This window comes from Podarcis pityusensis, assembly GCF_964106645.2.
Source record: "Podarcis pityusensis genome assembly, chromosome: 5".
NCBI classification, from domain to species: Eukaryota; Metazoa; Chordata; class Lepidosauria; order Squamata; family Lacertidae; genus Podarcis; species Podarcis pityusensis.
Window position 1 is genome coordinate 37772638 of NC_138032.1, and position 14407 is coordinate 37787044.

At 50.7% G+C, this 14407-nt stretch overlaps 1 protein-coding gene and 1 long non-coding RNA gene across 2 annotated transcripts; both read right to left on the reverse strand.

Moving 5' to 3' along the window:
- Positions 1-243: 243 nt before the first annotated feature.
- LOC308477659 lies at positions 244-8056 on the reverse strand. The gene is made up of 2 exons (XR_013986652.1): positions 3227-8056; positions 244-433 (listed from the first exon to the last, which is right to left on the reverse strand). It is a non-coding gene; the product is annotated as an uncharacterized lncRNA (long non-coding RNA).
- A 241-nt stretch (positions 8057-8297) lies between these two features.
- On the reverse strand, positions 8298-11048 carry SOX14 (SRY-box transcription factor 14). The gene has a single exon (XM_081006387.1). It carries the CDS (start codon positions 10301-10303, stop codon positions 9581-9583), a length of 723 nt encoding a protein of 240 aa, XP_080862513.1. The 5' UTR covers positions 10304-11048; the 3' UTR covers positions 8298-9580.
- Between the last annotated feature and the right edge of the window lie 3359 nt (positions 11049-14407).

Genomic DNA, 14407 nt, shown 5'->3' on the forward strand with positions numbered 1-14407 from the left:
ATTTTAAATGAAATTGCAAGGAACCCCCCTCCCTTTCCCTCCCCTAAATTCTAGGCTGATGTAGGAAAGTCAGAAGCATACTTTTCTTGCTTTAGAATACTGACCTAGATTCAATTACAGATAGACCAGGAAGGGAGGGTGACACCTTACCGTTCCTCTTTTAAAAATTAAAGGGGGGGGGAGAAGGGAAATGCCTCTTCCGCCTATACCACATACGACAATTCCCCACCCTGCAAAACGCACCCCAAATGGAGAAGCAATCTGTTTATTTCGTGACAGGGGCTTGGTCCAAACCGGGGTGAAACACACCGCGGTGTTCCTATGCGGGAATCCTGGGGAAGGAGCGATTCTATCATCCTATCGTGCGCTTCGCTCTCCGACTCTCGCGGTGGGTCCTGCCGGAGCGTCGTGGGGAGGGAGAGGCAAGCGGTGCCTACAAGAAAAGAGCCACACTGGCTTGACAGCTACCGCCAAACAAATATCAGCCTCATTACACTAAAAAAAAACCCTCTTTTTTTGAGCAGCCAGAAGGACGCTTTGAAGCCCAGGATTTGGAAACTGCTTTTCCTCTCACTGTCTCCCCACCCGCGCTCCGCCCGAGCCTCGCTTCCTCTGAAATACTTACAAGGAGGGGACAACGCTGTGATCCTTGCTTATTGACTTTTATCACTAAATTAGGCATATAAATGACCTGAAAGCGGTGGCTGCCGTATTAAATTAAAAGGGGAGGGGGGAATAAAGAACAATTACCCCCCTCTCTCTTCTTTTTTTCTTTTTCACCCCCTCCCCTCCCCACCCCCTCCATCCTCCCTGCTCTGATCTCAGCCTGAAAGGAGGCCTGGGCGAGATAAGGAGAGATTGGATTCCTCTTCCAGAGCAGCTCTGCTGCTTAAATAAAATAGACCAGAGAGAGAGAGGGAGAGGTTTTGCATCTCCGGTCCATCCGGATGAGATACAGCGGCGCGGGGGGGGGCGGACCTGAATGAAATGTCTGGCGGTTTGTTAGAACGCTTTTTAAACTTCTTTTAAAAATTAATAAAAATAAAAGCAATGAAGTGGGGGGAAGCATTTTGGGCGGTGAAGCCAACGCTTCTCCCGTCGAAATATATCCGCCTTTTTGCACGTTTTTTAAAGAAGCGCATCTCCGTTTTAAGGCAAATGATCCAGAGCTTCTCAGCATCAGGAGCCGCTCCAGGCATCCGGGACTTCCTCTTCCACCTTCTCTGCATGGCCAAAGAGAGGTGATGGGAGTCTGTCTGCCATGGGGTACCCCCTGGCTGCTAAGCAAGGTAGGATTGCTGGAAGGGGAGAGAGAGAGAGAGAGAGAGAGAGAGAGAGAGAGAGAGAGAGAAAGAGAGAGAGAGAGGCAGGCTTGGTTATTTCAAAGAGCCAGAGATCTGGCCAGCTTTAGGAAGCGATGTTCAGGGGCGCGGGAATTGGGGGTGAGAGAGAATATAATCTTAATATTCAGCTCAATGGAGTATCCTTATAATTTATAGCCACCAAGATAAGGCTGGAGGATATAATAATAATAATAAATCGGAAGACGTCTCTTCTCTTTCTCCTCCGCTCTCCCCCTCCCCACCAGCCCCACAACCCCACTCCCAACCCTCGGTATTGAATTGCACCTTGGGCAACAGTGCAGAGTCCAGAATCTTAACTTCGCTCAACATATGTTTCCAGCAGATAAGTAAACAATCTGGACGTGAAATGAAAATTTTAATTAATGCAGTAATGCTATTACACCTCAAGTGTGCAAATCCCATTGCATTGCAGTGTGACAATGAGCTGGGCGGGGGGGAGGGGGCGACCACAAAGCCCAGACAAGGGAGCGCACGCGAGCCCCATCCGGAGATGAGCGCTCGACGCTTTTGCGCCGGAGTGCCAGTTGGGTGCAGACGACGACGCTGGAATCCGGCGTGCACGTTCGCTCCTCTTTCCCTCTCCTTGGCGCCGCCTGATCCCTTTCTTTCTCTCTCTCTCTCTCTCTCTCTCTCTCTCTCTCTCTCCTTCCACGCCCGTTGAGGAGCTTCTCATTCCGTGCGCGGGTTTAAAATTTGGCAACAGCAGCAGTCTTTCATTCCCGGCCCCTTTTAGTCCCTCAAACTTTTTGGAATGTGATCTTCCCCTCCTCGGAACTTGCACGTTATTTCTTGCTTAGCTGGTTCAAAGGAGGCGTGCTCGGCCCTAATGAAGTATATTGGGTGATTTGTCCTAATAAAAAAAAATTAAGAAAAATAAAAAGAAGAAAGCAGGATTGGCTCTTGCCTTTGATGTGCTTATAAAACAGACCGAACCGAAGCCGAGGCGTGTGAAAGAAGAAAGAGAGGAAGATGCTATTAAAACACAAACGTTTTAAAAGGCAGATGAAGACCTAGCAGGAGAAACCGTAAACTCCAGAGAGATCAAACGCCTCTGCAGCTTGCGTGGCGACCGCATCGCTCCCGAATTGAAAAGCAAACGACTGGCCGGCAAGGCTTAACCGATTCCCACGGGATCTGCGGAGAAAGGCCTCCACCCACCCACCCCAGGGCTCCAGTCTGAGAATCTCCTCCATCCCGGCTACGGGGTCGCCTCTGCGTCCCTTTTCCTCATTTTCGCCCCCAGCCCCTTCGAAGACTGGAAGCCGTGCCACTAAAACTTTGCTTCTCCATCCTCCACCCGCTTCTCAACCCATCTGTCTCCCTTGCTGTTATTTTTCTCCTCCTCAACCATCTCCTCCGTCCCGACAATCTCCCCTCTCGAGTGGTACGAAGGCCACGAGTCTGGCCTTCTTGAAACCGACGGCCAGGGACTTAAACCCATTTCAGTCTCTTGACCTTTGCGATTAACTAGCCCACTTCCGCTGGTCTAGTCAATTTCACAAACCCAGAATTTCACACACACCAACTTTTCCTGCATTTCTTTTTTAAGCAAATCCCAAAGGGAGCCTAACGAAGCCAGCTTGGCGCATCGCCTCGCCAAGGAAAGGCCTTGGAGGAGTTGTGGGCCAGAGGTCCTCCTTGGGCTGAAGGGCCCCTGGTGCGCCTGGGAGGTTGCGTTGCTTTGGCGCAGCTCGTCCACGTCGCCAGGCGTCGCTTTCCACCCCACACATCCTCCTCCACCCCAGCCCTCCCCACGAGACTCCTGCAGGCAGCATGCGAGCTCCCACCTAGCTCGGAGGCAGCAGCTGCCCGGGATCTGCGTCGATCGCGGTCTGCCGATGCGGCGGAGAACGTGTTCTTACCTGCGCAACTTTCCTCCGCCGCTTTGAAGCTGCTCCGCCAGATGTTCCGTACAAGATGCAGCTCGATAAGCGACGGCTCGCTGCGTCTGCCGAGCTGACAGCTCCAAATCGAGAACCCCTTTCGGCAAGGAGGGGCGGCGGCGCGGGTGCATTCGTTTTGGGGTTATTTCTCGGAGTCTCGTTTCCAGAAGAGTCTCCATCTTCTTCTTCCTCCTCCTCCCCCCACCTTTTTTTGTGTTCTAGACATTGACGTTGCTTAAAAAATACTTTCATGGGCTAGAGAATGAAGATGATGTTACTGATTTCCCGGTTCCCTTTTTTAAGAAAAACAACAACAAGCAAAAACCCAGTACAATGAAGGAAATTTAGCCAGAAGGAGACGGAGGGAGGGGGGCAGGGATTAAAAAATATATTTTAAAAACCGCACTGTCAAATCACAACCTGGGATCTGTTTGATCTCCCAGAGCGCCTTTGAATGGCTTTGATAGTCCTCGGCGGCGAATTTCCGCCCTTATTATCACCAATCAGCAGAAATCAGTAATAGCTCTCCGAGACTTCTTAATGTGTCCTTTCAAAGGAAAGTTTCCAGCACGTCCGTGGCCTCGCTCGTTTAATCCCCTCCGCAGCAAAGTTGGCCAAGAATCCAGCGTTTCCATCTGCAACTAAATGAGGGGGCGCTTCTTTTGCGCGCGCGCACCCCCCACTTTCCCCCTGGCTGGAGTTTGAGAGGGATGGCCTTTGGAGAGGATTAGGAAAAAGTATAAATAGTGGGAGTCAGTGAAGTTTACAGCTAGCTAGGAATAGCTTCTTTCCTTCCTGAAAGGAGGGAAATGGATTAAGAACTTCCAGCCCCGCCCGCCTTCAAAGAGGAGTTTATTTGAAATCAATGATTTGTGGACGAAGAAGACCAGATCCTCAGTCCACTTCATCAAGGTTGCTTGAATATATAGCGCGATCTTATAACACCGCAATCTATAATCGTTGAGACCTAGAGAGGATTTTGCTGCCGGTTAGAATGGGCTGCGCATTGGACCCTGGCGTGTTTACTAGGGAGTAAATCCCGCTGCGTTCAAGCAGATTTGCTCCCAGGTTCGCGTCCATTGGCAGCCTATTTCCGCTCAGCCAGATTGCTTTCAAGCAAACAGGTTTGAGGATCGGGTGCCACTCCCCCTGCTGTCAATAGGGCTGGCCTTTCACTCCTCAACTCTCTTACTGGGAAGGAAGGGCCCGTTGGTTTCAGCGGGACTGCCTTCCAAAGAATCACACTGAGATTTCTTTTGGAAGACAGGGGAGGGTGTACCAATCGTGTCCACTTGTTGAGCGACTGCATTGTTCCCAAACCCCAGAGTTGAGTAGCGGTTCAAAACTCCAGCACCAACGAGGTGTGCGCACGTTAGCCCAGCAGAATCCTAGGCCGATCATTAAAAATGAAATAAAATCTCTCCGCCTGATTCCCCAATCTCCCTCCTCTCCAGCTGTGTGGGTCCATATCCATCATCTCTCCAGCTGACCAGTAGGGGCTGGGCACGCTGAGCACCCCAGACAACCCAAACTCAGGGGGGGGGGGACTGAGGGCTAAATGGGATCCTCTTGCCTTCCCCTGCTCTTTGGGAAGCGCACGGAAGGCGTGGTGTCTCCTAACCCCCGCAGCCTTTTGTTTAATGATTTTATTGAAAGAAGGAGACAGTTGTGGCGAAACAGGTTTGACAAGGAGTTCGTTCTCTCCCTTTAGGGAATAGTTCTCGCGCGCTCTCTCGCCTTCTTTTGCAATTCTTTTGACATCAAAGTCGGTAATCGGTTCATTTCGGTGTCATGGCGATTATTTAATATTTTTATCTCTGCACGCATAAAAATAGCTACACGCACCTGCAAACGAAGGAGCCGGATAGAGGTGGTAATTTGGCGGAGGAATGAGGAAATGTTGCAAGGGGCGGGGCGAGGGGGACAAGCGATGAAGTTTCAAGACAGTCCTAAAGTTTTGCCCTGTTGGCATTCGTCTGGATTTCTGTTGAGAGGAAAGTCATCACACAAACTTCCGCGAGTCAATTTCTGTGGCGTCTAGAACACAAATAAGGATAACAATGCGCAAACTTTCGAATCACACAGGACTCTTCGTAGAGCAGAGTGGAAACTATCCAGCATCAACTCGGCAAAATCGTTAGATTGTAGTAAATATGGGCAGGAGCTGTATATTCCGTGGAGCTCCTGGTGCTGAGTTAACGTTAAAAATACATAATAAAATAGAAGAGGGGTGACCTGGGGTGCTGAAGTATTTAGAAGCTCTAGCTCCGTGTGGACATGACATCCTCACATCTATCGCTGAAATCAAAACAGAATTTCGCAAAATGAATATGTTTAAATGGCGAGTTTGAGCAGTGGAATATGTAACCTTGCTCAATCGGCACCCTTTTCCATTCCCCTTGACGAAGAGTCCTGTGTGACCCAAAAGTTCCAGGAGAAAGATCCTGCGAAAAGAAAAATCGGGCCCTCCCCTCTCCTGCTTTGCATTCCCTTGAGGCGACGCGGCAACAACTAGGTAAATCTCAGCTTCACATATCGACTACACGATGACCACAGTAACGACAGCATTTTACAAAGCTAACCAACCTATTTATTTGAGAGGCCGCGTTGGTGGTGATGGTGCAATATAACCTATTTATTTATTTTCTAGAGAAGCACAATTCCACACACACGCAACTCCGTTTTGCCAAACAGCCAAGTTGCCCCTGGGACCATCACCTCCTAATGTCCTCTCCATCTCTCACTTTCAAATCAACGCTGTAACCAAACGGAGGAGTCCAGCCAGCCCGTTGCGTTAGCGCCCAGGAAGGGAACCCAGGAGACCAAGTCTCCAGCGCACCCCCCCCCCCCGCGCGCCCAGGCCTTTCTCCGTGGGGCTTCTGGCGCTCCTGTCCCAGCCCTCCGGACTCTCTTCCCCAAATCTCCAGAGGAGGAGACAGCTGACGGCAGCCCTCCCGCCTGTACCTGTGAGGGCAGCGTTAAGACTAATCTAGCTAGATGTTAAAGGACGCTGAGCTATGAGCGTTATCACAGGGCCTGACAGCAACTGTCAACTGGGGTTAAATCAGCCCGGGCGCGCAGCTCCTCCGCCTCCGCTGTGGGGTCCATTCATTGCGGCTTGCCTCGGAGTGTCCCCTCGCAACTGTGCCTCTGATTGTCGCCTCCGAGTCAAGCCAGGTCTTAATTGTGCCCATTTGTAAGTGGGCTCTCTCTCTCTCTCTCTTTTTGTCATGCTAAACAAGCGTGGTTCAGCCATTCTAACCTCGCCTTTCAAAGCTTTTCTCCTCGGCTCTTTTGTTTACCTTCGCCTGATCTCTCATTTATTTATCTATCTATTCTTCCTCTGCTTACCCTGCCATTCAGGTCCCGTGTATGTTAATTGTGTTATGCCATTTAATTCTAACAGCGGTCTCCAAAGAGCACTTAATGAGAAAAACATCTACAACATGGATCACGTTGGCTATTCAGCTTAGCCAGATGGACAACTGCTACTTCTTCTCTCTCTCTCGCCCTCCCCACCTCAGCCCCCCCCCCCATCTTTTCTTTCTATCCTCCCCTCCTTCCCCCTTTAATGAAAAATCCTTTCCTGGACAAAGGGAGAGACCTGATGAATAGGGGCGCCAAACACTGTTAATTGTTTGGGACAAGATGCTAATCTGCCCTGCTCCAGCCTCCCTTCCGAGATGTTTCTTCCTCTTTCCAGGCCTGCGCCCTCTGATTTGGGATATTGGGGAGGGGGAGTGAAATGTGGAAACGTGGGCAAGGAAGGTGGTGGAAATTGGGAGTGGGGGCGCTTTTGAGGCACTCCTGGACCCCCACTCAGCAGAGGGACCAAGAGGGACCCGAGGGCAAGAGAGCTGTCTCGCCACATTTGGAAAGAAGTGAAGTCCTACATTTTGCCATCGAAAGAGCGGAGGTCATCAAATCATCAGGTCTGGAGTCTACATTAAATGATCCTGGGACCTGGGAAACGAGGGCGAAGTGGGCGGTGATTGCAATACGTGCAGAGGGACGAGGAAACGGAATTTCTAGAGGTCGAGAAGCCCCACAAACTGCCGTTAGTTCAGCCGGAAGGGATTCTGCACATTCTCAGAAGCGCTCTTCTCTTCCTACATTTTACTGGGCAGGGAGACCGGGCTAAGGTGAATTCCTTCGGGCTATCCCAGCCCTTCGGAGCTTTTTTTGTGCCGCCTCGCTTTTGGTAATCTAGAGCTCCGCCAAGACATAATCGCTTAGCTGCTTAAGTTTGGGGTCAATATTTGGGTACCTCCAACTGTACCGGAAACATTTCGAGAACTTGATCAGTTCTTTTCAGCCCTGAAGCAAAATATGGACCAGTCCGTCTAACTGAGTTTCACTGTTCCTTTTCCTTCCTGCACCTCCCTTTAAATCTCTTTCCTTCCTAATCCTAAACAAGGTAAGACTTATTCCTTTGCCACTCAACCAGACTGCAAATCCTATGCCTGGGAATGGTCCCCACCGAACACAACGGGACTTAACTGCTGAGTAAACGGTAAACCTGTAACCGATTACCCTGTTTTAAACCGGTTCAGTCTCTTAAAACACTGCTGCAAGGCAGGCTGTGGTTCGACGCGCACTTAATTAGGAGTAAGCCCACTGAATGCACGAGAGATCATTCGCAGTAAATATGCAAACAGAGTGTTATTAAAGACTCCCCTTAGCACAAGCATTTACGAGTTTGCTCAAAAGTCGCCCCCACTCTGTGTTCCATGGAGCTTACACTAGGGTTGCGGCCTCAGAGAGGCCCAGAGGACAGATCGCTAGCTGGGGACCTCGCTGAGTGGCCGAGAGCCAGTCATTGTCTCTGACTCAACCTCAGTTTCCCAATCTGTAAAATAGGAAGAGTTGGTTTTGAGAGAGAGAGAGAGAGAGAGAGAGAGAGAGAATGTAGCACCATACACGCCCCTGGGCCTTAGAAGCAAAGGAACACAGAAATCGAAATAAATAAATGGATGGGGTGGGTGGGTGGGTGGATGGATGGAAAGAAAGGAGTTTGACAAGCTATGGGCACGATCTCCCTGGAAGTTCGTTCACGGCAAGAAAGATTGAGTAACTGCTTTCGCTACCCACAAAAACCCAGTTCATTTTAATAGAGCGTAAGCAGGATAATTTCCCGGAAGATTGTGCTCAGATCTTTAAAAAATTTCGAGCTTTCAGGACGATATTAGAAATTGTTTGTATCCTGACCCTACTTTCTGCAGTATTTGCAGGCCCTACCACACCGCCAAGACGCAGGTAGACTTGGCCAGCTTCCTCGCTGTCTAGAAGGTTTTGTTTTGTGTGGATCGAGACTGGATTCACAAGCACATAACTGACGTGTTCGACGACAGATTGTCTTTATTCAAAATGTCTTTGTTCAGCAAATGAACAGAATTAACGAGGTAAAATCCTTCTGGATACAATTCTTCCCCCAATACATTGTTAAAACATATTTAAATTACCACCGTGTTATTCATTTTTTAAAATTTTATTTTCCATTAAAAAAAACAATTCTACTGCCTGACTTCATATCTGAAATTCTGTCTAAAAGTAAACTTAGGTCTACTTGCACTGATTCACACAAATTGAAGGACTATCTGTTTTAAATTAAGCAAACACTATCATACCATGTTTGAAATATAAACGTTTTTCACCCTTTTTTAATATCTCTGAAGAGCTTCTTTTTTAATCTTTTTGACATGAAAAGCAATTTTAGCTATTAGTGCTGGATGGTAAAATATAGATATATAGATATATATAACACAGCTAACTCTTGTTTTTTAATGTGCAAAAAAGGAAATAGTTAAGTCAGAATACTTCCGGGATTTTAGGAATTCAAGTCCGATTCACATCCGATCATATAAACTCATAGACATTGAGATAATAAATAAAAAAGAAAATCATCATCATCAAAGATGTTTTGGCCTTTCGGCCAAAAAGGGCAATTAAAAGTTTGACACATTTACAATTCTTACAAGTTTCGGGGCCCCTCGGAGCCCCAAGTGCAGAAAGAAAAATACCTTTTGTGTGTTTGTTTTTGGATTCGACTACAAAGTCTCGGAGTCTCCCCATCCCCGCCCTCCCACCCTCGGAAAAAGTCGAGTCTTAAAAGTCTTTCCCCAGGTGAAATCAGGTCTCCGGGACATCTCTCCCGCGCTCAGGTGGCTTTCGCTTAGGCTCTTAAAATATCTTTGTTTCTGAAGTCTCGTCAAATATCACATGCACCACGGAGGGGTTCCGATTCCACCGGCAAGCCAACGCTATGGCGACGTGGGGGTTTCCAGGCCGCCTGCCCTATGTGGGGCTGTCAATGATGGGAGCTTGCCGGGGGGGTTACATGGCTGCGGCGTGCGCTGACGAGTAGGGGTCTATTCCAGTCTTGGTCATGCCTGGGAATAATATGTAGGCCACGGGAGGCTGCAAACTGGACGCCGACCAAGCCGTACAGTTACAGGGCACCACGTAGCCGGGGTTGGTGGGCGACGGGTGGGTGTGGGTGTGCTGGCTGGGGCAACTCAAGGTGCCAAAGGCCCCGTTCTGGTATCCCAAGGTGGAGGCGTAGGGCAGGGTGCTGGTGGCCAAGGTGTGGGGCACCTCGGTCATCTTCTGGATGGCGCTGGAGCTGAACTGGCTGGGGTCAAGTAAGGAGTAGGGCGCGGAGGTGGGGGGCAGGAAAGCCCTCGCCTTCTCCGGGGAGCCGAGCAGAGAGTCCGTGGCTGCCACGGGGAGCCCGGCCGCCTTGAGGGGGTCAGTGTCTCCGAGGTAAGGCAAAGGGAAGACATACCTGTCCTTCTTGAGGAGGTTCTTGGGCTTGCGACGGGGCCGGTACTTGTAGTCGGGGTGCTCCTTCATGTGCTGGGCGCGCAGCCTCTTGGCTTCGTCGATGTAAGGGCGCTTCTCGGCTTCCGACAGCAGCTTCCACTCGGCGCCCAGGCGCTTGCTAATCTCCGAGTTGTGCATTTTAGGGTTTTCCTGGGCCATCTTCCGACGCTGGCCCCGGGACCACACCATGAAGGCGTTCATGGGGCGCTTGATGTGGTCGGAAGGTTTGGACATGGTGGTGTGCCGGACGGACGCCTCGTCGAGCAGCCCAACCGCCGCCAGCTGTCCCCAGCCCCACGCACCTGGCTCCGCTTCGCCTCCTCCTCCTGCCTTCCAGCCAAGGCGACCCCCCACCACGCTCAGCTGATCATACCAGTTCTCCGGGCGATCCAGTCCCCGCCGAGGTACCCCGATGGATGGCTGGGGAGCGGGGAGGGGAGGAGAGGAGAGAAGCGGAGCGAGCGAGCAAGCAGCAGGAAGAGGAGGAGGCAGCCGCAGGGCGAAGGAGCCCGAGGAGCGAGGCCAAAGGCAATCCAGGGGCGCCTAGTCCGCCGGCGAGCGAGCGCTCTCTCTCCCTCTCTCCAGAGGATTGCCGGGGGGTCCCCTCGACGGCCCTGGAACCGGGGATCGGTGGCGACGCGGAGGGTGTCTGGCTCGGCTGGCAAGGGACTGAGGACAAGGAGCGGACTCGGAGCCAAAAGCGGGGAAGTTCAAAGGCGAGGCTGTTCGGGACGGCGCGCAAGCTTGACGGAGCGGCGAGTAGGGCGTTCACTCCCTTCACCTGATCGCCCAATCAGCGGCCAGAGAAAGAGCGAGCGAGAGAGAACGAATACCTTCGGAAGAGAGAGAGCGGGAGAAAGAGGAAAAAAGAGGAGGGGGAGAAGGAGGGGAGAGGGCAGAAATCACTAAAGACACAGGATTAAAGGGGCCGCTTTTGTTAGACGGCGCGCTAATAGCAGCAGCCAATAAAACTCCGCCCATCCCCTCGTTTTAGGGCGGAGTGGGTGAAAAGAGCTCTTTTGAGCAGGGAGGGGGCATGGCAGAGTGGTGGAAATCCTCCCCCTAATTTGGGGAGTGGGGTCCAAACAAACGGAGTAAATTTGTCAATGGGGCAAGAGCACGAGCCAAGGACAAGGGCGTCCTTGTTAATGTTTCCCCCCTTGTGTTCGACCCCACCAGAAAAGCACCAGGTCTGGCTGGAGAGAGAGATGTGAAGGGGGGGCCGCTGAGGGAGAGAGAAATGACAGGCGACTGGGGGGGGGGGCGTGCGATTGTTTGAAAAGCAAAAGTGAGCAGAGCCGCGCGAAGGTCGCCACGCGTCTCTCTCCAGCTTCCCCTCTTGCCCCTCAAGGAGTTGGGCCGAGCCGGGGAGAGCCTGGCAAATGCCGACCTGGAGAAACAGGGCTGAGCTGTGAGGCGGGGGGAGTGGAAGGACGAAGCTGGATCCATATGCATTAAGGGGGGTCTGGCACTTCGATGGGGTGGACGGGAGTGGAACAGGATAGACCTAAACTTCCAGCGCCATTTGGAGTTCATTTTTATACCAAATGTCAATACGTACTTTATGGAGGCAAAAATCTACAGAGCCTCAAAGAGCACGAGTTCTGCCCGACTTAAGTGAACTGGGCTAGGAGGGGACGCTGGACGGGGCGGGCGCGGCGAGGAAGACATTTGTCCCCTGCGCTTTGGTGACGATGCCCTTTTGTGATGCGCTCTCTCATTCTTCTCCTCTGCTTTAAATCTAAGCCTTTCTCTGTCCTGGGGTTTTTGTTGTTGCATTTGGGGGGGGGGGTAACTATTAAAAGATTGGCTTCTAAAGAGAACAAAATACCCACAGGAGCTCTCCCTCCCTCCCTCCTCTCTCCCCTCCACGCCTGTTTTCTTTGAATAATTGCTGCCTAACGCAAAATGCCCTTGGGGAAAATATTTATTAAATGGAAACCATTTCCCTCGAATCCCCAAAGAGCCCGGGTTCTTGAAGGGCCTATTGGCTCTGTGCACCTGCCGAGTTTAAAACTGGTCCAACATCAGCCTTCTCTCTCTTCCTCCACACCCCCGCCCCGCCCCTCGACCCTCTTCCATAGTTTCCCATCGCCTCCTTTCGCTCTGTAGCTGCTCTCGTTCGAAAGGCGCGTCAGAGTTAACAGGAGTTGGGTTACCTTCCCTTGTTTTGTAGATCCGGATCTTTGATGATGCCTTTTCCGCGTCTCGGGGTGGAGGGTGAGGAGAGAGGATGTTTTAAAATATAGGAATTCTGAGGCTCATTTAGCCAACTGCATGGTTCAAATTTGATTTTGACTTTTACAAAAAATGGAAAAAGAGCACGCCAGGTAATTTTACACCAGTGATTTTAAAGCTGTCAGGATGTAAATATAGGCGCCTCATCCTTTTTTAAAAAAAAATTCCAATCAAGTTAATAATAATAATAATAATAATAATAATAATATCATCCACTATGCCCCGTGGTGTTAAACATTCTTACAAATATAAAACCATATGATTTGCAGCACTGTCTAAGGGGCGGGGCGGGAACCTATCATTTTCTTTCCTCTCCGTTGTTATGGGGGGCCCTGCAGAATAATGCTTACCAATTAGCCCCCCTTCTCCCAACTTCCACTGACGATCTGATTTTACTCGACTTCCTATTTAAAGCAATGGAAGGCCAGTTTCAGTCCTTACACCTGTACAGAGAGGCGTCTTAAACCGCTCCTCACACCTGCTGCCGAGCTCATCCTGGTTCATTTCAAAAGATCTCGGAAGTACACACACACACACACACACACACACACACGGACGCACACGACACAGAAGCGCGCGCACAAATATTCCCCGTGCCGCTGGCTTTCTCTCTCTGGAAATCAGTGCCGTTGCCGAGAGTCCAAACCATAGTTTTGTTTTGTTGTTGTTTTTCAAGCTTGGGAAGAAACAGCAGCGACCAGGTCTCCCCGCGCTTGGCAACGGCGTAGGTAATAGATCGCAAATATTTGCAGAACACCAATCATTTTTCAGCCAGAGACATTCTCCCCCCTCCCTCTGCGCCCGGGGCCCTCTGCGTTTTGCTCCCCAAGGTATATTTAGAGGTTACATGCCCCATCCGAGCGGCTGGTTCATGCATATGTAATGCATCGGTGCTGTGCTGCGTGTGTATTGGTATGTCTTTTCCGAACGGAATCCTCCATCCGACCGCCCCCGCTTCTCAGTTCTGCCACACTTTTATCCAAAGGAAGGTTTCTAATATATCAGCCTCTAGAGCAAAAAAACCACCCCACTGTTGGTGTTGGTGTTTTTTTTAATGCAGGGCAGAGTGGCCTTTGATTCTTGAATTGCATGTGCATGTGCGTAATATATATGAAGTGATCTCTTGAATGAAAACTACACTAACAGGAGAGAGAGAGAGAGAGAGAGAAAGAAAACCCACGCCATTTCAAATGCTCAGGGGGATATACATGGATTTCGTTAGCTGCCACGATTTAAATAGCTGAAGTCTGGGACCCTGGCTTCTGCTTGTGTCTTCTGCCTGTGGCGATGCACGTCCATACGTACCTTTTTGAGACAACATCAGACATCTTCTCCCACCCTCCCCAACTCCCACCACCGTCGTAAATTGATGGCGCCCGCGAATATGGCTGTATAAAGCTTATTCCTCCCGCACTCGCCGGCGTGCTCCCGTCCTGTGGGCTCAGCTCAAGTAATGGCCGCGCGCGCCTGCTATTTCTGAGCCCGGCGCGGTGCTCAGCTAGCAAACCCTGGCGCAGGCCGGCCCCGCTCGACATGCGCTTTTACGCGGCAAGAATGGTCTCATTGCAAGGGCCCGCGTAGACGGCTTGAACGCAATATGTAACTTAAGTAAACGGACGTGATTAAAGGGGGTTTTTCCTCCGCTGTCGATTTTTATACTTCCAGATTTAAGATGACCAATAGCGATAATCTATGAGCTCGCTCCCCTCCCTCTCCGGCACCAAAACACCGACGAGAGAGCTGATTGCGCGCGGCACGGCGCTACACATAAGCAGTGATTTTTGTGGGGGTACGCGGGGGTACGCACAAAAAACATTTTGTGAATTAAGTTTGGCCTCATTGAGGGCAGTATTTCAGTATGAGTCGGAAAATGAGAGTACTCCTAAACATTATTTTTTAAGAAAAAAATCACTGCACATGAGATACATAATTCACCAGGTCGGAGGAAGGAGCCGCAGTCCCTTGCCCTCACATCCTACCCCCGGGGGAATTGGAATATGATTCAAAGGCTGCAGCAGACGTTCCTTAGTAAATTTCGTTGGCTATTTGGAGGCGGGGACCCTGGGAACAGGTGAGCGCTCCCTCTCTCCCATCACGCAC

Bases quoted from the DNA above. Each gene is read 5' to 3' on its own strand.
- SOX14 (XM_081006387.1), bottom strand. From the start codon at position 10,303: ATGTCCAAACCTTCCGACCACATCAAGCGCCCCATGAACGCCTTCATG.